The sequence below is a fragment of the Pogoniulus pusillus genome, chromosome 16 (genome assembly GCF_015220805.1).
Source record: "Pogoniulus pusillus isolate bPogPus1 chromosome 16, bPogPus1.pri, whole genome shotgun sequence".
NCBI lineage: Eukaryota > Metazoa > Chordata > Aves > Piciformes > Lybiidae > Pogoniulus > Pogoniulus pusillus.
In genome coordinates this window covers 13387812-13410916 of record NC_087279.1, presented here as the reverse complement: position 1 = coordinate 13410916, position 23105 = coordinate 13387812, and the positions used below count along the sequence as shown (strand labels likewise).

General features: G+C 54.4%; 1 protein-coding gene across 5 annotated transcripts in view; it reads left to right on the top strand.

Moving 5' to 3' along the window:
* The window catches only part of TWF2 (twinfilin actin binding protein 2), a 24320-nt gene extending 1215 nt beyond the window's left edge, over window positions 1-23105 (top strand). Inside the window, exons 2-12 of one of the 5 annotated variants that reach the window (XM_064156589.1) lie at window positions 8554-8631; window positions 12657-12835; window positions 14178-14273; window positions 15550-15654; window positions 19122-19154; window positions 19276-19308; window positions 19918-19974; window positions 20708-20833; window positions 20911-21061; window positions 21491-21612; window positions 21758-23105. In XM_064156589.1, coding sequence (XP_064012659.1) covers window positions 8554-8631; window positions 12657-12835; window positions 14178-14273; window positions 15550-15654; window positions 19122-19154; window positions 19276-19308; window positions 19918-19974; window positions 20708-20833; window positions 20911-21061; window positions 21491-21612; window positions 21758-21925 — 1148 coding nt within the window. In that variant the 3' untranslated portion in view covers window positions 21926-23105. The remainder of the gene's footprint in view (window positions 1-8553; window positions 8632-12656; window positions 12836-14177; window positions 14274-15549; window positions 15655-19121; window positions 19155-19275; window positions 19309-19917; window positions 19975-20707; window positions 20834-20910; window positions 21062-21490; window positions 21613-21757) is intronic. The other 4 variants (XM_064156590.1, XM_064156592.1, XM_064156593.1 and 1 more) reach the window with 4 other exon arrangements.

The following is a 23105-nucleotide window of genomic DNA, read 5'->3' as shown; positions in this document are numbered from 1 at the left end:
GCTTAGATGTTTCTCCCACTTTGCCTGGTAGCTGAGGAGGTTTGGATTCAGATTTGCTGCCTCTGGTTTAAGCTGAGGCCCTGAAGTTTAGGCTCTAGTTGAATGTTCCCTTTACTTAAAAAAAATTCAAGTCAGTGGGATGATTCCCAGCACCCACCTGAGCTCTTCCTGTGCTAACCCTGCTCTGCAGAGCTCTCCCATGGAGCTTGGTGCAGGCAGCTGCCTGTTGCACTGCCTGTGCCCCAGGAGGCAGCAGCCTGTTGCTGGCCATGGCACCCATCCTGCACCACTGATGCCATCCTCCTTGGCACCCCATGGCTGTGGGGGCATGCACTGGCATGATGAAGCCAAAAAGCTGCTCTGTGGATGGCAGGGTCACCTTCACTGACCTTGTTGCCCACCACTTGTCATACCCCACTGGGCCCAGTGCTGAGAGTCACTGCCTGCTGTCATTGCCTGTAGGAGGTAATGTGTCCTGACAGCAGAGCACTGCTAGAAAGAGGAAGAGACTCAGACTTCCCCCAAGGAGCTGCAGCCAGTGCGGGGTGGAGACAGACCCAGTCACTCTGCCCAGGCAGCAATCCCAAAGCTGAGAGTAGCAGAAAGATCTCCCTGTGGTTATGAAGATAACTTGCATTGGGTGGTCCTGCAGGATCTTAGACATCTTTGAGTGGCTAAGCTGTCTGGGTTCTCTCCTCCATCCTCTGCTGCAGTCTGTCTGCCCTCTTCAGCAAAGCAGCTGTTTCCCCTCTTAATGCAGATTGCCTCTCCAACAGCTGCAATGCTCAACTGAGGTGCTCTGGGCTTTAAGGGAACCACACTTTGGGGTGAGGGTAATGTCTGAGTCCTCCCTACCCAGGTACAGTGATCAGATTAAGTCCTTTGCTCAGCAGAGAGCAGATTTGGTATCAGATGAGGAGCAGCACTACTACTACTTCTGTCCCCTCTGCTGGACCATGAGATCCTTGTGCTGAGGAGGAGGAGTTTCCCTCATTTTCCTGGTTTCCTGGGCCTCGTTACCGTTGCAAGCATGCATCACTTCATGATTTTCCATTCCCAGGTCTCCCCCCATTTGCAGGCAGTCATCTGCTCCCAGGGCCTTTACCATCAGCCCTGCTGGCTGCCTTAGGGGTGGTTGCAAGCAAGCTGGTAAGAGATTCTGGTGACACCATGTGAGAAGAGGGTGACACGGTGACAGGGGGGCCCCTGGAGCAGCACCCCAGTTGTGATGATACTGAGTCACCTGGCCTTTGGCAAGAAGCAGGTGGTCCTCTGGGATGGGATGGGATGGAAGAGCTGCAGGTTTGGGGTGCTTAATTGGGGTGAGGCTTCCACGCAGAGGCAAGAGGCTAATTATTATTTTTTAGTAGGTATATGTGGCAGTTCCCTTGAAGTTCCTGGCAAGAAAGCAGAGCTGCCATGGAGACTGCCAGGCTGGAGAGGTGGTTGGAAGCTATCAAGGGTTGCTGTGGGCTTCTTGGGGCTGGAAAGCTGCTTTTAAACTTGTCAGTTTTTGCAGTCTTTGTTCTGCCACGAGTGGCATTAGATGGGGACAGGCATTCACTGCCCGAGTTTAGAAGCCACGTATGAATGTTCTGCCTTAAGAACATGATGCTGAGTCAGGGCTTTGATGCTAGTGGGAGCTCACTCCGTTGCCTCTGGGTGCTCTTTTGTGACCTCTGGGTAGAAAGGAAAAAAATTAAAGGAGATTTCTTTTTTAATCTACAAAGTAAAGAAATCAAATGCATGTTGTTTCTTCGACCAGAAAATGGTGTTTGGGGCCAGTAGCAAGATGTAAGGATGGGAAAGGACTTTTGTTCCTGTCTGTGGCTGAGCCTCTGCTTTGCCCCAGGACTGAATCTTTCACCAGAAGTGTCTGGTAGGTAACAGCCATTTGCTTCAGGAGAAAGCACAGTGATGATGCAGACAGGCAGGAATGACTTTAGATGGGGGAAGAGGAGCAGAAAGAGAGACCTAGGAGCTGCTGGGTGCGCAAAGGTCTGCTGCGAAAGCAGCTGGCTTCCTGATACTTGAGCAAGAAGGAAGCTGGAGGTGAAAGAAGATTTCTCAGCCCCTGCTCTTCTGCCCTGCTGGGAGGCAGTGCTGGCCCCTTAGGTGCCTGACCACCTGCATTCAGGGGCAGCTTTGTGGCTGGGATACCAGGGGTAATGCCCTAGCCAGGAATGCATCTTGGCATCAGCAGAGGAGGAGGAGAAGGGATGGCTGGTCCATGGCCTCTGGTGTCCTTGGGAGACAGAGGGCACTGGGCTGCTACAAGAGTGGTTTTGAGGTGCTGGTCTCCACTTATGAGCTCTTTTCTGGGACCAGTACCCAACTTGGAGATTGACACCCAGGTGGGGTGGTGGCCCATGTCCCAGCAGGGGGTATGTCAGCATGACCAGAGCAGCAGTGTGGGTACAAGACCAAACAGACATCCCAAGATGTCAAATCCCTTGAAGTTCAGCACCTAAAACACCAAGGTAGAGGAAATCTCTTGTAAAACTTGCATCAAAAGGCTGCCAGCATCTGTGCCTGATCTCCGTCCCCATCGGCACCCAAATCAGTGCTCCTGGCAGTGACCTTTCTGGGCAGGGAAGAGGAGCAGTGACCAACAACTTCTGCAGCAAAGCAGGACAGTGTGTGCTGGCACCAGCTCTTGGCTCTGGCATGCTGTCACTGTGGGTGCAACTGGTGCTGCCCACAGGGTGGGCACTGGCTACCCCGGAGTGAGGGAAGGGCTGGGTGACTCTGCTCCAATCTGCCGAGGTGGAGGAAAGATGAGTCCTGGACATGCACATGGAAAACCAGGTGTGGAGAGGCAAATGGCTGGCATCAGGCAGGCAGTTGAAAGCCTCTGGGCAGCATTTGCAGTGCAGACCAGGAGTTGCATGAAATCCTGCAGGATATGGCCCAGAAAATTGGGAGAAAAGCTTTGCTTTACTTATGTCCTCTCTTGCTCAGATTTTTTTTTTCCTCCTTTCTATTTTCTTCTGACATCTGTAGCTTTTTCCCAGAAAAAAGATTCCCTGCAAGGACATTTTTTTTTCCATGGTGAGAAATAAAATCCTCTTAGCTCTTAAACTGGCCAGCCTTGTCTGTCAGCAGCAAAGCTCTCTGCAGCAAGCAAGTTGAGCAGGCACTGCCTGACAGAGCTACATTGGAATAGCCTGGAAAGGAGGAATTTTAGTAGCAGCAGCAGTGGCAGCAGCAGTTGTGCACTTTCTTGGATGGATGCCCTGGCAGGAGCTACCTGTACAGGGCAGCTGTGGGTGGTGCAAATGTAACTGTGTTCTATCTATCAGCATCTTGACTACTGTCTGGCCAAGCATCCCTGGAACGTGGACAAGTTTCGCCTGGCTTTGTGGTTAGATTTTTGGCTGAGTTTCCCTGCTGCATTCTGGACACACTTCGCCCCGGATAGTGAAAGGGAAGCAGCCACCTGGAGTCACATCGACTTGAAGATTATGTCCAGGGAATGAAAGATTGATGGGCAGAGGTTCAAGTTTCCTGTCGGGAGAGCAAGGTGACTCCATGTATTGAGAGAGGCATCCGTTTCAGGGAGCATGCATTATTGATCTGGGAGCTGGGCACTGCCATCGGGGGGTGGGGGGACTGGGAAAGGTCGCAAAAGCAAAAACCTGTTGCTCCCCCAACAGGTGAGCAAGAGCATGGAGGAGGGAAAAGTCCAGGGGAAGCAATGTGATGTCTTCTCCTCCACCCTGGTGGTGCTTCCCTGAGGGTTGCGCGGGTGGCTCGGTTGCCACCCTGGCATCCCCAGGGAGAGACTGTCCCGTTGCTGTGGCTACGACTGTCATCACTGCGTGATGCCTCTGTGTCCCTCCATCTTCTTTTCGTCTGGCTCTGCTCAGATAAGCTAACTGGGGCTGTAAGCATCAGGAAAAGGGCTGCAAGAGGGAGCAGCTTTTGCGGTGCAGTAGTACCCATAAGCGCCATCTCCCTGCTCTGTCCCGCAGTGCTTTCAGGCAAGTGTCATGCTTCAAGCCTAGCACTGAGATCTCCAAGGGGGTGATCCAAATAATGGCATCCCGGGCCAGGGCAGTGCCTGCTATGGATGCAACAGCATGTCCCTTCAAAGGCTGCAAAGATCTGGCCACCCTGCTGGTCCCTGAGGCATGGAGTCTTCAGGCTTTGGTCTGCACCTGCTCAGTGCTGATAAGGCAGGCACCACTGCGCCTTCCCACCACCAGCTCCTCTTCTCCTCTGGCATCTTGCCTGCATGATCAGGGCCACCTGAAGGCCACTGCTGGCCAAAGCATCGCCTCCCTGCCATGCTGAGAGCTGCCCAGTCTGGGTGCCCTGGTGCCAATGTTTGGCTCTGCTCAGCCCTCCATCCCAAATTGGCGGCAGGTGATGCTGGACGAGGAGGTTTTGTGGTGTGAGGGGACCTGGGACATGCTGTTAGCAGACTGCTAATTGGAGGTGGCTGATGAATGGGCGACAACTTGTCTGCAGCCTACAAATGGGCGAGTGGGGAGGTGAGTGAGGGAGGTGCTGCACGACTTAGTGGCTGGAGGTGATTTTTGGGCTGTCACAAGAGAGTGGCTGAGGAGGCGTCAAGTGCTTATGCCCACCGTGTCTGCCAGGAGGGCTGGTGGCAGGGCTGCCTTGTAGGAAGACCAGAAGGCTTCTCAAGATGTCACTGAGCTCATCCTGCCTCAAAGCAGCAGCAGCCTGTGAGAGGTCTTGCAGGTTTTTTGGGGGGACAGGGATGGAGCCATGGTGTCCTTCTCAGGGCTTGGTCACCCTCAAGAAAAGATTTCCCAGATGCTGAGGTCAGCCCTGATGTTTCTGGCTGGAAAACCAGTACAAGTTGTTCACCGTTTTTCTTCTCTGGGATGCCCAGCCCCAGTTCCTCTGGTTACTTCTGCACCTTCTGGTTTAGGTGCTGTCTGTCCTGCTCCTTGCTTCTCGCACAGTGCTGAGCCTGCAGCTTTGTCAGCAGCAGATAACGTGGTCCTGCTCTTCTTTGTGCCTTCACGGATGACTTTGCCTGCAATAACATGAAGTGATTAACCTGAACTTGGCTTGCAACCCACCTCTCTTCTCTGGAGCTGCTGAGCCGAGCCCTGCCCTGCCCTGCCATAGCTGGTCCATCTCCTACTTGCAGTACTTTGCTTCCTACTGAGTTTCATCCTATTTATTTTTTCCCCAGCTCATTTCTCCAGTCTCCTGAGAGAACAGTGAATTCTTCTCCAGCACGTGCTTGCACCTCCTCTAGCTTCCCAACTTAGAGCTGCAGGAAGTATTATTGTGGTTGCCAGAAGTGTTCATGGGAACGTGGACTAAACCTGGACCTACCACAGGTCCCCAGGAGACCTTGCTTGATCTGGACTCTTGATACCTCCCAGAGAGTTACCCATGCTGTTTTGTGCTTGTGCACACCATCATGTTTCCTAAGCTGGCTTCTGACGCTTGGAGATGCTCAGAAGGCTGAGTTGAGACCTGTGAAGTCTGTGGCTCTGCTGAAGGAAGCTAGACCGATCTCATGCAACTTGATCTTGGTAGATCCCTGCTGGCTGTAGCCCAGCTTGGATTTGTTTCTGGATTATTTGTTCCAGGATTGTCCAGGAACCCATGTTGAGAGGGTGAGTTCCAGTCCTCTGCCTCATCGCTCCTGCCTTTCCCTGAGTTTTGTGCTTTCCCCACCCGTGGGCTTTTCAGTGCTTGATTTGAGTCCTGGAGACTTCTTGGCAGGGAGATGCCCAAGGGCAGAGGTACTGCTCTCCTCCATCTCCAGGATCTCCTCCCTGCCTTTCTTCCAGAGCCAGCTGTGGACATTCATATTGCTATTTCAGGCACACAAGGCATCTCATCAAGTCTGTTGTGCCAATTAAGTTGTAATTATGCTGTAATGAAGCAGCTGCTGAGCTCATGCTGAATCCTTCCCTAGCTTATTCCTCTCTTGGCTCTGCGTCACGAGAGACTGAAGTGGACATCAAAGACAACCTGGTGATTTTTTTGTTTTATTTTAGTGAAAATTATGTTGGGTTTTTGTTGTGCCTTTTTTCTGTTTGTTTTGGCAGAATTAAAACTTGGAAACCTGCTCTGAGTTCTTCGTAAGCTCTGCCTCTGTCTCCTCTGGAAAGCATCTCCCTCCCTGGCAGGCCTTGCGGTGTTTCCCAGGGCACACTCAGCTCCTCCAGCAGCATCTCTGCTTTTCCCCATCCCCTTATGCCCCTCTGTGGCCACACAGGTCCCAGAGCTGGACTGTCACTTGTCAGTCACTCCACTCCAAATCATTCCAGCTGTTCATCCAAGACTTCTGGGCACTCTAGTGTTGCCAGGTGTGCCGAAGGCTTGTGCTTTGCAGACTCCCAATTTTCCAGACCCCTGTGTGTCCTTGGGCTCTGAGGCGGATGGGGTGAGGCCAGAGGGTTTTGTAAGCTGGTTAGTGCTGCAGAGCTTCTCTTTCTCCCCTGCATCTGATGCTACAGAACATCTGAGACCGTTGTTATTCTCTCCTACTTTGGCAGTGTGATAAGAGTTGGTGAAGCTTAGTGCTCATCAGGAGCTGTTGTCTCCTGCACGAAGGCTCCTGGGCATACCAATGTCCCTTTTTCTCCTCTTCCGCCTCGTGTTTGCAGCAACCACAGATGCCACCGGAAGGAAATAGCTTCTCTCAGCCAGCAAAGGTCTAAAAATATCAGAGCATCCTTAGGTGGGCATGATGGAAGCAGGCTGAGCTCTCAGCCAGCACGTGGAGAAGATGAACATCTGCACTTGGGAGCTAAAAGCCCCAGCTGTCTTGATGCTGATGGAGGGATAAGGAAGGTTTGCTCGTGGTGGGGTGACCCCAGCAAGCCTTCTGTGTGTCCCCCTAAAGTGCTGTGACAGACTGATGTGCCTTTGCTGGGTGTCTGTCCCCACGGGCTCCTGCTGGGGTGGCACCTCTGGGTTTGCACCTCAGTGCTCCTGTTTGCAGGGTCCCGCTCTGGGAGGTCTTCTTACTTGTGCCTCTTCTCTCCATGGCAGGGAAAGCCATTCAGACGTCTGATTAGGGCAGGCTTTGACTTAGTGGGGCGGATGCATCCCAGGTGCATTGCTTGAGGGGAACAAGGAGGGGTTCTCTGAGGGGGTCCCCAGGACATTCCTGCCCACCTCTGCCTGCATCACCGTCAGCATTTTCCATGACCGCTCCTTGCATGGGGCTGGGGGAGCTGTGGGCAGTGCCCCAGTCCAGGGCCTGCCTTCACAGGACAGAGGGCACTGACGTGTGATGGAGCTGGTGGCCCCGTGTCCCTGGGACAAGTGATGGGTAACATTAAGGCTCCTCTTGCAGCTGTGCTGGGGGGCTGTGCCAAAGGGTGGTGCCCACAAGTGGGGGAACTGAAGTAGGTCCAGCACCGCACCTCTGCGGCTGGGGGAGCGGTGCCTTTCTTTGGCAGGTGTCCTCACCGCGGTGCTGTCGGGCAGCAGGGACCGAAGCAGGGCTCCTTCCTGCTGTGGGCAGCGCTGGCACCGCGGTCAGGCACCGGGCGGTGACGCGGCTGCGCGCTGGGATCAAGGGGCTGCTGCCAACAACTCCAAGCATGAATCCTCGTGTGCCCAGGACCTGAACCTCGGCCAGGCTGGTCTCTTTAGTGTCTCTGTCAAGTGCAGAGCTGCCTGTGCCTTTGGACTCAGCACCCCCTGGACTGTGCAGGAGGAGCTCAGGCATGTAACCGAAGGGGCTTATAGACTCAGCTGGGCTGGGAGATGCTCCTTGTCAGGGAGCTCAGCCTGCCTGAGCTGCTTCTCCTGGGTGTTGCCTTCTCATGTAGTGTGGTTTGGGTGGGACAGGGAGCTCTGCATTGACAAAGCTTTCAAGGTGGGCACATTGCACTTCCAGTGCTGGCTGTGGACTGCTCCCTTCAGCACCTGCTGCCAGCTGTTGCCTCCTGGTAGGATGCCAAAGACTGGTTGCTGGTGCCTGGTGCTTGAAGAAGGGGGTGTGGAAAGAAAAGTGGGTCCCCAAAATGCTTCCCAAAAGCCTTGCTCTGCCAAAGCTCTGCCAGCTCTGATTCAAAACTCTGGGGGCGTTGCCTTTCCCTTCTCCAGTGGCTCAGCTTCAAACTAGTGCCTCCAGCTTGGAGTCATGCTGGCCTGCACCTCGGGAGCAGCATCCCCACCGGGTGTCACAAGCCCAGGATGTCAGAGCCTATTGGGACATCTCCCAGCCACCCCCTGTACGCACAGCCTGCCGCTCTGTAAAGCGAATAAACTTGTCACTTGAGCTCTCCCCGCCTGCCCCAGCCAAGCCATCATCTAAATTTGGGTGATTATGTTCAGCCAGGCCAAGGATCAAGTTCTCTGGATCACATGTGCTCCCAGCTGCTGGCTCACTCTGACGCCTCGGGGAGGCCAGCACTTCGCTCCCAGCTGTGTGCCTTTGGAGTTGTTGTTTTTAACATTTGGGGGGGCACCAGAGATTGTTGTTTGGTTTGCTTTTCGTTTTCTGTCCTGCCGGGTTGCTCCCCTCCCTGGCAGAGCACTGGGCAGCCCAGCACCCGCTTTGCCTGCTCAGTCTGACCGGGATGTTTCTGGTTCTTGCAGCCACCACAGAGTTAAGGGACTTCTTTGCCAAAGCCCGCAACGGTTCCGTCCGGCTCATCAAGGTCGTCATTGAGGATGGTAAGTCCTGGGTTTAAGTGCTCTGATTTACCTCTCCTCCTTCCCGCTTTGTTGCTGTGGTCTCAGCTCAGGTTTTTTTGGACACCCCAGGGAACATGCTGCTGGGGCTCCCTGGCATCTGCCAACCCAGACCTGCCGTACAAGCCCAAAATCTGGGTGTGCTGATGAGCCCTGGTGCAGCTCCGGGGACAAGCAGAACATTGCCAGTGGGCTGAAGCGTCCAAGATTGGTGCTGGGATCTAGGGTGGGGTTTGCTGCTGTGTCAAATGATGCTGTGGGGAACCCTATGAGAAGCTGGTGTGGCTGCCATGGGATCTTGGCTGGGGGATAATAGGTAGCATCTTCCTCCTTGGACAGACAAGGAGGTGCTCAGAACAGTTGGGTGCTTTGGCATGGGGCTCAGCACAGGACCTTGATTGTACCCCACGTGGGATGCTATTCTCTGAAAGCCAGCCCAGCCTCTGCTCCTGTGCATGGGGCTGCCCCCAGCCCAGCTTGCAGGCTGGCATCAACCTGGTCACTTTTTTTCCCCATGGAAAGGGACTTTTAGGTGGCCTCAAAATCTATCAAACAAATGAGTGGAGCAAAGCACTGATTGAAGATCCGAGCAGGAGCCTCTGGTGTAGGTTTTCCATCACTTCAGCCTTCTACAATTGCATATGAATGACTTGTTTCTCGTGGCAGCGAGGATGTTAGCGCTCTGCCAAGATGCTGTCACCAACTCCCTTGGGTGGGCCACCAGGACCAGACTGCAGATGCCAAGGTGGATGTGTTCCTAAAGAGCCTGTGCTGGCCTTCAGAGGTGCTGCAAAGCCTCACTTAGAAGAGCAGCACAACGTGAAACGCATGGGACACATCAGCAGGGCCAAGTCAGGGTTCAGTGGTGTTGGCTTTGTCCTCAAGGAGGTTCCTCTGCTGGGAAGTGACATCTCTGTGGTTTTTTTGGAGCCCCTTTGACAAGGATGTTGCTTTCTTGGCTTCCCTTTCTTTTAAAAAGTGGGAGTAGGGATATGTCATGGATGCTCCTAAGCCTGGACTTAGGGACCTAGAACTTGTGCCACTGGCTTTGGATTGTGGCTGGTGATGCTGGCAAGGGAGACTTTTTTCCCATCAATGGAAGCTGCACCATCTCCACTCAGGCCAAAAACAACTTGATTTTTTTTGCACTTTTCATTCTCCAAGCAGCTAGTTTTGCTGAAGGGATATATTTATCTTTCTGATGTGTCAGCAGCAGCAGCTTCGTAGAGCAGCCTTTCTTGATAGTGCTTTGTGCTTCCCATTCTGGCTGCCCTACCCTGCTGGCTCCTTCCCCTGGCCTGGCCCATCCATGGGCAGCTCTGGAGGAACTTGGGTGCCTGCAGAAGTCTCTGAGATGTGGTGGAGCCTAAAGCAGGTCGAAGGAGGAGAGCCAGGAACATCTCTTCACCAAAGAGCTTGGTCTGCTGGGGACAGCACCAGGTGGTCTCAGCAGCCTGGCTCAGGGATGTCCTGTCTGCCCCTCTGTGCTACCTGGGACAAGTTGTTTGGTCTCACTGGCCCACTGCTCTTTTCTGTAACACAGAAGACATCAGCCTCCTGCTACCCACCAGAGAAGGACCCTCAGGCAGTAATGAGCAGCCAGGCAGGTGTCACAGCTGGTCAGATGGACTTGAACATGCTGATCCTGGACAGTATCTCTCCTGAGCTGGCTAGGAGGACGTGCCAGCTGCTCTGCTTGCAAGAGGATGTGGAGGAGAAGCCTCCAGTCCCATCTGATGGCTCACAGAGCACCTCCTGCCCTATGGGGCAATTGTCTTGGGGCTGTTCTGAACAGGCAATGGCTGGTGGAATTAAAGGCAGATGGTGCAAAGAACCTTTTGGCATTATGTCCAGGCATGGATGGAGAAGGTATGAGATGGGCAGCAGGTTGCACACTGAGGTTTAGCAGTACTTTCCTGGCACAAGATCTAGTTGTGGTCCAAATGGCTTTAGGTGGTGTCGTGGCCTTGTTTCTGGGCAAGATTGGCATTGTGGTGCATTTCTCTGTGCATAGGTGGTGATGTGCACTGAGCTTTGCAGCCTACATCTCCTGCACTGTCCTGCTGCCAGAGCTGCAGCCTCCACTGCCTTCTATGGGCATCTAGGAGCAAGGCAGCCTGCTGCAGCTCAGTGCTGAGGGCACCTCCATGGCCAGAAATGCTCCCAGCCACCGTTCCTCCAGCAGAAATGGAGCCTGAAACAGCGAGCGCTGATGGTGATGTTTTACTAAAGGATGACTGCTATGAGTTTCTCTGTCCTAATGCTTCCCAAGGTGGAGAATTTGGCCCCACATGGATTGAGCTGGGTTGAGCTGCAAAGAGCCTGACAGGAGGCAGGGGAGTTAGTGGCTCCTCCAGCCCAGCGGAAAGCTGGAGGCTGCTGGCTCATGGCAGCACGGCTGGGATCCAGCTTGGACACAGCCCAGGAACAGCCTGGAGTGATTTGACACCGATTGCCTGCTGTGTGAGCGTGGGGAATTTTGGCAGATGGAGGCACCCGTGAGCTGCCAGTGGGTTTGTCCAGGCAAAGTCCTTGTGGGCTCTTCAGGATCCCAGGTCTTCACCATCCACAAATCCATTTGCAGGGCTTTATGTGTAGCTTAGGGGTACCTTGAGGTTTTTACACTTCTCGTTCTGAAGGCAGGTAGATGTGCTGAAAGTGAAGTGTCTTCAGCACTCCTTTCTCTGCTGACCTTGTTAGAGTGCTGGCAGCACATGCCCCTTGTGCACAAACAGCTACAAGTTCATCGTGCTGTGGCAGATGCTGTATCAGGGCAGCTCTGGGCAGGGCAGGGCTGTTGCTGGGGGAATGTCCTGTTTGGGAGGAAGAAGAGGTGAGAGCAATTGACCCAAACCCTTTACTCTTCAACCGTTTTCCTTAACAGCTTTCCTGCTATGATATTCATTGCTGCTGAGCTGCATGGGAGGAAGAGGGTCAGAAGAGCAGCCAAAGCCAAGGGGCTTCCTGGCTGCCAACGGGCAGGGGCCCAGGCAGGGCATGTGCCAGCAAGTGTCCCCTTGAGTGCCATCTGTGCAAGCCTCAGCTCCTTTTGCTTTGGCGCCTCCGGATTTTCCTGCAGCTTGTTCTGAGTGCCAGCATCTCCCCCCAGACCATTCCACATCTAAAGTGGAACAAAAATACAAGTTGTTTTCCAGCAACCTACACTGATCATCTCCAGTGCTGATGCTTTTCCATCCAGCCATCCCCCCAAAGCCCAGCTTCACTGTGGGATTCCCATGCATGCAATGCCTGCAGTAGCATTTAAATTTCAGCTGACTGCTGCCCAGCTTGTAGGGCTCCAGCCCCTCTTGAGTAGCAGCTGGAAAATAAAGACCCTCCAGATACCTGAAATGCAACCATGAGCATGAAATACATTGATCAATTCCAGAGGCTGGGGCTCTCCTGGCAGACCTGTCAGGCTGGGGGTCTCTAGGACATCTCTGGTCTCTTCAGCCACAGGTCTTGAGTATCAGCTCTGAATTTAACTTCTTTGAGGTTATGGGGGATGCAACAAGAGCAGTTTGGGTTCACTGTCCCAGTTTTTGCTGTGGGACCTGTATTTTTCTCAAGACCCTAAATCTATATGATTCCTCATGTCCCTGGTGAGGTCTTCTACTGTCTCTAGAACTTGTCCAGGTGGGATGGGGGAGGTCTGCTCCACTGTGAACAAAGAGGTATGGTTGGAGACTGCATAGATGGAGGGGGCAGAATGGAGGGAGGCTATGGATGGTCAGCAGAGAGGAGGACATGGGAGGCAAGGAGGTGGTTGGACAGATGCTGGCAGAAATTCAGTCCATCCATAGTAGCCACAGTCCTGATGGCATTCACCAGTGCGGGTATACACTGCTGGAGACAGTTCAAGACCTTGATTTGCTTTTCTGCAGGGTGACATCATTGTTGATGCTTGAGCCACGCAGCAAACCCTTAGCAGTGCTGCCTCATGGTCCTGCAAAGTGAGCTAAGCCTTTCCTTCAGCCAACACCACCTTTTCTGTCTTCTTCTTCCAGAACAGCTCGTGCTGGGAGCCCACAAAGAGCTGTCCCGACGCTGGGATGCTGACTACGATGCCTTTGTGCTGCCCTTGCTGGATGAGCAGCAGCCCTGCTATGTGCTGTACCGCCTGGACAGCCAGAACGCCCAGGGCTACGAGTGGCTCTTCATCTCCTGGTCCCCAGACAGCTCCCCGGTGAGCTCCAGCCCAGGCTGCGACACCCCGGCGTGGGGTCGCAGACCTGCTCTGAGAGGTGCAGGGTGCAGGAGATGCTGGCCAAAATGACACTGTGCTGGGGCTGAGGAGGAGCATTCGCACCCTCTATCTCCATGTCTGTGTTAGGAAGTGGATTTGGGGATGGGGAGAGTTTTAAGATGCAGTAAGATATGCTGGACCCTTTCTATGTCCTATCTGCAGCACTGCATGAGGAGGTGGAGGGTCTGGGATGTAGACACAGGACCATGTGTGGACTGAGGGACTGGATGTAGGGAGAAGACCGTGGGGCTGGGAAGTGGTGGAGCCACCACCCCTGGAGGTGTTTAAAAGACATCTAAGTGAGGTGCTGAGGGATGTGGTATAACAGTTACCTACATTGAGATATTAGGTTATGCTTGGACTTGATTGTAAAGTCTTTTCCAACCATACAATTCCATTCCACCATGGCTCTGGCCCAAAGCATCCCTGGGAAGAGCTGTTGCTGGCACCAACCCTCCTGGCCATGCCTCCAGCCTGGCCCTGCTCTGCTTGAGTGCTGACGCAGAGTGGCTGCTGATGCACCTCCAAGCTCAATTCCAAACCCAGCCTTGAAGATGGCCAGGCAAGCTGTCTGCCTTAGGCTGCCATTGGCACCTGCTGGGCTGGCCTGTGGGGCTGGAGACAGCATCAGAGAGTGCATGGAAAAGGGCTGGCTGGGAGGGAGCCTGGGCTAGAGGGTGTCAGTGGTACTGCCGGGACAGCACCATCTGCCTGAGGCCATCTCTGTGAGGGGCTTTCCGCAGGGCTCAGATTTGCTGCTGTCAGTATGTGCCTGTTGCAGTATGTGTGTGCATATCAGCACGACTTGTGACAGTGGTCTTGATTGGCTAGGGCTGGGTGACAGGTTGGACTGGATTGATGTTGGAGGTCTCTTCCAACCTGGTTGATGCTATGATATACACAAGTAGAATAAAATGATCTGGGTAGAACTGTGTGGGTGTGTCTACATGTACATGTAGAGTGGACATCACAACAAACATCTTCACTGGGACAAGCCCCCCAGGGAGGTGGTTGAATCCCCATCCCCGGAGATATGGGACATGGTCTAGCAGCAGACTTGGTAGAATTTGGTAATGGTTGGACCTGATGACCTTGAAGGTCTTTTCTAATGGAAACAGTCCTGTGACTGCATGTGAATGTATACATGTGATCCATTCTGATATTTTATATGTACACACTTACTTGTGTGTATCTCAAAACCCTGTGGAGCTGCTGCTCTCCAGTCCAATCACTGTGCAGGATGCTCTCTCTAACCACACTTACCACCTCCCTCCCTGCACAGGTCCGGCTGAAGATGCTGTATGCTGCAACCAGAGCAACAGTGAAAAAGGAGTTTGGTGGGGGACACATAAAGGATGAGATGTTCGGAACAGTGAAGGTACAGTGGCACTTCCTGAGCAGCCTTTTGGGTTTAAACATGAGTGGCCTACTCTGTGCTCAGCAGGACAGGAGATGCTGGTATTTGGAATCTTGTCCCCACACTGCTTTAGTCTCCTGGGTAGCTGCTGCCACTTTGTCCTGCCTGCATTGCTGCAGTCATTCTGTGGTGGTGTGATGGTTTGGGGGTTACCCCGCCCCCCCACACTTTTGAATTTGCCCCAGCTAACTCAGAAGGCCCCTGGGAATATAGATGAAGCAATTTATTTACAGCTAGCAGAATTTACAAGCAGCTATTTACAATATATGCAGTTATTTACAATTATATACAGAAATATACAAAGGATAAACAATACAGAAGCACAACTCCCCTCCCAGAAACCTGAGTCCCCAGGAGGGGCTCTCAAACCACCCCAACACCTCCCCCCGGCCCTCTCAACCTTACCCCAGTTCTCAGGAAGAAAAGAGGTGCAGCCAAGAGGTTAGGGAGCAAGGTTAGTAGGAGCAGGGTTAATGAGATGTGATCAGGTCCAAGGCAAAAGCAAGAGTGAGAAACAAAATGGAGAAAAAGTCTTTCTTCTTCCCAGAGTTCTCAGCGAGACTGTGAGAGAAGTTGACATCAATTGTTTTCCATTTCACTGCCCGTTATCTAGTTCTTCTACCAAAACATTCCAGCTTGCTTCAAACTATCACAGGTGGAGACTAGAAGAGAAGGGAGGAAGGCTCTGAAGACATCCAGAAGTTTACTCAGCAGGATCAGAAGCACCAGGTGGTGGCAGTGTCTCTCCAGAGATGCTGCTGCTGTGTTGCACAGCAGTGCTTCACTGGAGATCTTTCCTTCCTTTTCAGCAACAGAGCCATGCAGCCAGAGCCTCCTAGGCTAGCCTACCTCTGTGGCTTCTGTGCTGATGGGACCCAGGCAGCATCCCTCGTGGCTGCCCTCCTGCTCCAGTGCCCATGTTTGCTGCTCCTGGGCCATGGTCCTGACATTCCCCCTCACACATATACTTACAAGCTCTGTTAATCACCTGGAGGAGCTGCATCGCTGCAGCCATGGGTGTCCAGGGAGGTCTGAATGGGCATGGGTGGTCCTGGGCATGGTTTAAAATGAAACATGGCATCTGAAAGCACTGCTTGGCTTGATCCTTCTGGAAAGGAAAGAGACCAAGACCCACTGGGTAGCTCAAATGCAGCCTCAAGGCTGGGGCTGCATCCAGACCTGCAGCAATAACCACTCTGATAAGCACCCCTTGATGCTTGCCCCTGTCCCTCTGCAGGAGGATGTGTCTCTGAGTGGTTACCAAAAGCATGTGTCCTCCTGCTCTGCCCCAGCCCCGCTGACTGCAGCTGAACAGGAACTCCAGCAGATCCGCATCACTGAGGTGGGTGTCCACCCTGGGGAGGAGGAGCTGGGAATGTGGGATGCAGGGATGTGTTTGATGCTGGAGGTGTGAGACCGAGCATCCAGCTGGAAGGGATTGCTCATTTCTACTGTATGGTCTTGTGTCTCTGCAGTTTAACCTGTTCCTAGCCTTGCTGCAGTGGACCAAGCTTCCTCATGGTCAAATTGGTGGCACACAGAGGAACTTACAGACTTTTCCCCCTCGCTGGGGCATGAGCTCAGAGCTCCATTCATCTTGCTGTAATTGCCATCAGAAGGTGGTTTGAGGCTGAGAGCAGGCAGCAGTCTCTAACCTCTGGGTATAGGGCAGAAGCCAGAGCTGAGGCTGAATTTGTGGGGCAGACAGGAAGGATCCAGGCTTAGCTTTGGGTGCAGCAGCCTCCTTTCCCATGCTCTTCCTCTGTGGCTATAAATACAAAAGATGCTGTCCAAATAAATGCAATTTTTAGCCTAAATTTGGGGGCTTATATGCTGGGGAAAAAAATTGTAAGTGGCTTGGGTTAAGATTGGTGGCAGACAAGGCTGCAGTGCCATTGCCTCTGTGACAGGATGTCGTGGCACTTGTGCCAATCACTGTGGTGCTACAAAACACCAAGGTAGGGGAGGGGACTGGCTCACTGGGTGGGAAGACAACCTGGGAGCAGGATTTTGTTGGCGTGGGAGGATTTCACTCGAATGTCATAGAAAACCTTCCTCTGTAGAGGAGCATCCCTCGCTCTTCTGCCTGTGCTGGGGCCCTGGAGTTCATGGGTGGGTCAGGACATGCCCGGGAAATGTGAAGCCAATCTGATGCCATTAATTAGCGGCCAAGACGAGGCAGGAGATTTCCACCTTCCAAAGCAGATCCTGGGGCAGCAGAGTTGAGGGGCATTTGGGAGATGCCACCAAGGGATGATCTCCACTGCATGGGTTTTGGTGTGATTTTCCCAGCTCCTAGTATGGAGAGGCTGAGCAGGATTTGTGCTGGAGGATCCAAGGTGATGTCCACACTCGGAGAAGAGAGAGGTGGATGGTGATGGTGGTTGTGTGGCTTGTTTGGCACCTTTGGGTGCCTGTGCCATTGCCTTGGCTGGCCAAGTACTGCAGGATTAAGTGGTTTTGAAGGCGCTTGTGGGGGTTAAGTGCTCAGGTAAGTGGTGCCATGGTGCTGGTTGTCCAGTTGGTCTGCCATGCTCTGCTCCCCACCCTGCCTTTGCAAGATGTGACTCCTGGGTGCAGGTGCTGCTGCTCTTTGGTGACTGTTACATGTGTGCTACCCTGCATCTGCTGGGGCCAGGGGCAACAGGCACTGGCGCGTAGGAGGAGAGGAAAATGGATTTACTTTTGCCTGTGGATTTAAAGGCAGGAAGCAGTCAGGTGCTGGGTGTCTCTGCAGTGGCGCAGGGGCTGTGCCTGCACAGCTTCAGGCGTGAGCAGGAGGTGGTGGGAGCTGTGACTCGGGTGCTCAGTGCCACATTCAGGATTGGGCGGGGGAAACTTGTTAAACGCAGCCTTGAGCGAGTTTCTGGAGCCATGCAAAGCAGAGGGCTTTGATCCAGCTACATGGGAGCAGCTCTGAACCTGTAGCACCCTGCTCAGTGCAGCCATGCCTGCAGCCTGACACGTCACCCACAGGCTTACAGGCTCCTTGCACGTGTGTGTGCTTTGTGCACGGGCTGTGGGCTCCTTGCACACCTGTGCACGCTGCAGTTTCCATCCTGAGTGTGGGGCTGGAAGTGACCTGGGAAACAGCTGCTGGGCAGGCCTTGTCCTCAGCACTTCTGTGTACCTGCCCGTCCCTCTGCTGGCAGTCCAGGACTCTGCACGGTTCGTCCAGCCCACGAGGCGTTTGAAGTGACATTGTTTCTGTAAAAGCCATCAGCTTGTGAGTGCTTTGTGCTGCCCCTTCCCGGGAGCTGCTGCTGGTGCTGCAGCTCTCCTCTAATGCCATCTATGCTTGACACCCTGAGATGCCAATCTGGTTTGCAGTCTTCACTCTGAAGGGCCTGGCAGGAGCTGCTTGGGATCCTCTTTGACCACCAACCGGTTTGGAGAAGGGGTGGCAGGGGAAGGGCAGCAGCAAAACAGGAGAGGAGGCAATGGTTGCATGGCAGCAGCTCCAGGGCTGGCACAGCAGCCTTTTACACCAAGACAGGAGGGACTCAGGTTTGCAGGTTCCCCAGGCAGGTGCCTAGCCTTTGGTAAGGCAGGTTTTAGGCTGCATGTGCCAAATTTCCCCTGTGGATTGAGGATCACATGAGCAGAGGCAATGCTGTGAGCCACTCTCCTACTTGATAGCTGAGTGGGAGCTCACAAAGATTTGTCACTTGCTTTACATTTCTGTGTTTTAGTAGCTGGAGAATGTCGCCAGCCTCACTGAGCTGGAAGTTGTCAGCAGACCGTGGGCTAAGAAGTGGCTTTGCATTTGGCACTGAGCTACTTGAACACCCACGAGTGGGAGGTCTTTCTGCAAGTATTGCAGGCTCAGAAATGTGGAGGGGAGCCAGTGACACACTGCTGGGGCTGTGGAGAGGAGGAAGGCAGCTTCGGAGCTGGGGGATGAGGCAGAAGAGCTAGGAAAAAACAAAGGATGGCTTGCCATTGCAGCATGTAAAGGGGCATCATTTGTAGCTGCCCAGCCCACAGCACTGGAGAGTGAAGCAGAGGCTCCCCAGAGCCTGGGAGTGTTTCACTGAACCAGTTTTTGATGGTTTTGAAAAGGGAAGAAGTAGAACTAACAGAGAGGTGCATGGAGGAGGTCATGTTGCTGGGACAACTTTCCACCCTTTGTAGTTTTTGGACTTCGGTGTGCTTCATGTTGCAGCTTCAGGTCTGTCCAGTCCCACTATGACCCTTCCAAACCTCCTTGCATTTACAGAGGGGAAGGATGAGAGAGTCTGGAGCTGTTGGCAGCGGCAATGTCCTTGTGCCACACCTTTCTGAAGGGTAGGACCAGGCCAGCTTGTGCGCATTGTCTGAATCCTTTGCTTGTTCTTGGGTCCCTACTGGTGCCATGGCATCATGGGGACGATGGAACAGCAGAGCTTGGAGGCTAGCTGGATCTCTTGTCCAGCTGGCACCAGATGACACTTGAGCAATTATTTCCTGAGAGCTGTGCATTCACACCTTGGTCATCCTCTAGGATTCTTGGCATGGATACAGGCTTGGGCAGCTTTTTCCCCTCACACCTCTCGTATGAGTTGTTTGGTGACGGATAGCCCACACTCTATTGCTGCAGCTGCTGGAACTCATCTGACCCTGGCTTGGAGCCATCGCTACCCCAAACCCTGGGTTGGGGCCACCCCAAGTGGGGAGCAGGCAGGAGATAGGGAGCAAGGTACGGGCTGTGTGCAGGGACATCAGCAGAGACACTGCCAGAGCTCAGGGCAGGGGCTCTCCCTCCTGCTCATCCCCAGCACTGATGTCTCCCTTGTCATTTTTTGCTGCTCTCCCTGCCTGCTCCGCCAGGACCTGCCTTCCCTGGCCTCCAGCAGAGAGATGGTATGCCTCCATCCTCCTGGCATGTCCGTGTGATCCCCACCCCTTCTCGTTTCACACGAGACGCCCTCTGTCCCCGCACGGGGTGCCGTTGACGGTGTGTCTCCTCTCCCCATGCTGGCAGGACTCCTGTTCCCAGGACTCGAGCACCGAGATGGTAGGCTGCCCTGGCCGCTTGATGCCCGGTTTCTCCTTCTCCTGGCGGTGTTCTTCTGCATGCTCTGCACCGGGCACCGGGTCCATTGTCTGCCTGGGGCGTGGGTACCGTGTGGCACTGATGCAGGGAAGGGGAGAGCTTTGTAATGAGATCCTCTTCAGTGCTACGCTGGGCTGGTTTTGAGATACGAACTAAACCTCCTGTGTTTCTCTCGGCATGCCTTGAGTTTTTCCTTCCTTTTCTCTACTGGGGGAGGGAAAAAGAGCAAAAAATAAAGACTTTTTTTTTTTTAAAGTCAGGCTGTCTTTATCCAAAATCCCCCAAACTGATCCTGGAAATATTCCAGATCAGGTTGGATGGGGTCCTGAGCAACCTGAACTGTTTGAAGATGTCCCTACTCACAGCAGGGAGGTTGCACTAGATGACCTTTAAAGGTCCCTTCCAACCCAAACCATTCCATGGTTCTGTGATCCTAGAGGAGAGGGACTGGCAGTGGCTGCAGAGCGCCCGGGTTAGTGCTGCTGGAGTGCTTACCTGGGCTGTGTGTCTTGAGGCGGGATGGGCTCCTCCGCCGCCGGAGTGACGCCGTCTCCCTGTATTCTGTGGCAGATGGTGGGGGGCTGTTGCTGCTGCCCATCGCTGGTAGAGGCCCCGGGCCCCGAGGAGGTAATGCCGCCTGCCGCGTCCTGCCCCTTCCCTCCCCGCTGTCGGCCCCGGCACCGCCCGGCCGGCTCGGGCACCTGCTTGTGGCAGAACGCAGGCACCTGCCCTGCCGTGTCTCTGCGAGCTCTTTCTCCTCCCTCTCTGAAGTGAGGTTTGGTCTCCGGGACTAGGGGGTTTGCTTAGGGTACATGCAGCAGCCTCTGCCTTGCGGGGGTTGCAGGATGTTCCAGGATCTTTCCAAGCTGTGGAATGCAGGTGCCCAGCTCTGCTGCTGGAGGGGATGTCTGTCTGTCTGCTGCAGAGAAACCCCCCGAGGAGAGGCTTGCCCTCCCTCAGGACACGCAGCTGAGCATGGTGATTTCAGGGCCCTGCCCATCAGTTGCAAGCTGTGGTCAAAGCCCACTGGAGACTGTTACACACCAGCACATGTCACAGCATCCCTGCCAGGGAATCGCTGGGAACTGTCAGTTTTGAACTGTGTTTTGCTGGGAGTGAAACAGAGGGGCCCAGGGATGCATGGCTGGGGCCAAGTGTCCTGGTGTGGTGGTATGGTCACAAGCATCTCTGTCACCAGCCTGGCAGATTTTCAGTGGTCTCATGCCATAGTTCCCATGAGCCAGGTGTCAGGCAGCTCCTTGGATGAGAAGATGTTTTGCTGTGGATGGTTTTCCTTTGTGTCCCTTCCCCACCCTTTTCCAGTCTCTGTCCTGATGCTCAGAGTGGTCTCCATCCCCAGGTGAAGACAGAGATCAGCGTGGAGAGCAAGCACCAGACTCTGCAGGGCCTGGCCTTCCCTCTGCAGCTGGATGCTCAGCAAGCCATCCAGGCACTCAAGCAGAAGAAAATCAACTACATCCAGTTGGTAAGTCCCTCCCATGGCTCCTCTGCCCGTCCTGCCTCTTGTTGCCATCTCTCATTCCCATCCCTTCTGTCCATCAGAAGCTGGATCTGGAGCGGGAGACCATTGACCTGGTGCACACAAGCCCCACGGAGATCGCTGACCTGCCCAAGAGGATCCCCCAGGACTCAGCTCGTTACCATTTCTTCCTGTACAAGCACTCACACGAGGGAGACTACCTGGAGTCTGTCGGTGAGTGCCCTAGCACTGGAGGCAGCTGGTTAGAGCCTTTGCTGGTCCCTGCTCTCCCTGGACCATTGGTTGTGTGAGAGGCAAGGAAAGGGGTAGAGATGATGCAGCAAGAGACTTTGAGTCAGTTCCTTTTTGCTGCCCACCCATGGTGGGTGCTGGCAAGTCCTCTGGTGCCAGAAGAAGCTGCTGTGCACGGTGCAGGGTGCTCTGGGTGCTGCCATGGAGGATTTGTGCAGCTGTAGTGTCACAGATGTACCAGAGCCAGGGGAGATGTGGGGACAAGTGGTGGGTGGGATGGCTCACCTCCTGTCCCTGAGTGAACTGGGACTCTTTGGGCTGCAAAAGCTCTGGCCGGGGTGGGATGTGGTTGCCCAGTGCTCTTTGGCTGTGAGCCCAGGCAGCACCACGAGCCCTGCTCTCTTCTTGCAGTCTTTATCTACTCCATGCCTGGGTACAAATGCAGCATCAAGGAGCGCATGCTCTACTCCAGCTGCAAGAGCCGGTTGCTGGACACTGTGGAGCAGGAATTCTGCCTGGAGATAGCCAAGAAGGTAAGTGCAAGCTCACCTGGAGGTGACACAGCAGAGACCTGTGCTGGGCATCTGTGCTGCGGCCTTGGTTCAGCCCTGCTGATGGGCTCAGGGAGCTGGGTGCCCCAGGGAGCTGCTAACCTCCGCTTGCTGCTCCTGGGCACAGATTGAGATTGATGATGGAGCCGAGCTGACAGCAGAGTTCCTCTACGAGGAGGTGCACCCCAAGCAGCATGCCTTCAAGCAGGCCTTCGCCAAGCCCAAGGGCCCCGTGGGAAAGCGGGGACAGAAGAGGCTGATCAAGGGGCCGGGCGAGAACGGCGAGGACAGTTAGATCCCAGCACCGGGCGGCGAACGGACAGCAGCCCCGCGGCGCTTCCCGGCTTCCTCTCCGCTGGTCAGGGGATCTTTCCCTCCGGCTCAGCCTTCTTCTTTTCCCTTTCTTTTTTCCTGTTTCATTCCTTTTTTAAAGATCAGGATGGCTTCTTGCACCTGGGGGCAGAGCGATGGGGAGGGTTCAGGGGGTGTTGGTGTCTCTTTTCTCTGCGTCCCGGTTGAAGCCCCAGGGCTGCCGGCAGAGGACAGGAGCAGCAGGGCCGTGCCCCCCAGCCTTGCTCCTGTCCCCCCTGGGGCAAAGCCGCTGCTGTCAATGCCCCGGGGTGACTGAAGGACACGCGTGCCTGCAAGCTGCTCTATGCAAAGGGAAGGGGAGGGTGTCAAGGATTCCTGCTGGAAAAGAGAAAATGCTTCTTTCCCTGCTCCCCTGGGCCCCAGGTTTTGCTTCTCTGTCCCACTCGTGGTGTGCAAGGACCCTCTGCCCCAGAGCTGGAGTGATCCTGCACCCCCTGAGGGTGCGGGCAGGACCCCTCACTGTGGGGTGAGCTTTACTGGCACAAGTGTGTCTGTGGGACAGGCCAGTGGGAGGTAGATCTCCCCTGAGTACTGAGCTCAGTCTCGCCCTGGGAAGAGGTCATTCTACCTTTGGGCGATGTTTGCATCCCTTTTTGACCTCAGCCCCATCCCTATTTGGGATGGGAGCTGGGGGCACCTCAAGCCCTGGTGTCTTCCCTCCACGTGCCCCAACCCCCACCATCACCCTGGGTTTGCTGCTGGCTCTGGACTAAGGGAAGCCCCACGTCTTAAAAATGACATGGGCTATCCCAAATCCTCATGTGGGGAAGTGTGACAGCCCTGCTTGCCCCCCCGGGGCCATCCCTAACCACCGAGAGCCATCATCGGCTCGTTGCTGTGAGTTAGGCCTCAAGGGCGGGGGGTTAGGGGGAGAGCACCTTGCTGCTGGGTACTAGAGAGGGCTTGAAAGCCACTCGCCTGCCCAGGAAGATGGAAACAGGGTGGAGGAAACCTGCCCTCTGCTTTCCTGCTGCCGTGCTGAACGTGCCGCTGTTGCCTTGACCTCGGCGGAGTGGGCGGTGTGGGGAGTGAAGCTGGGGGGAGCAGAGCACACTGTACTGAACGCTGTATTTTCTAAAGAATAAAGTATTTTTAAAACAGTC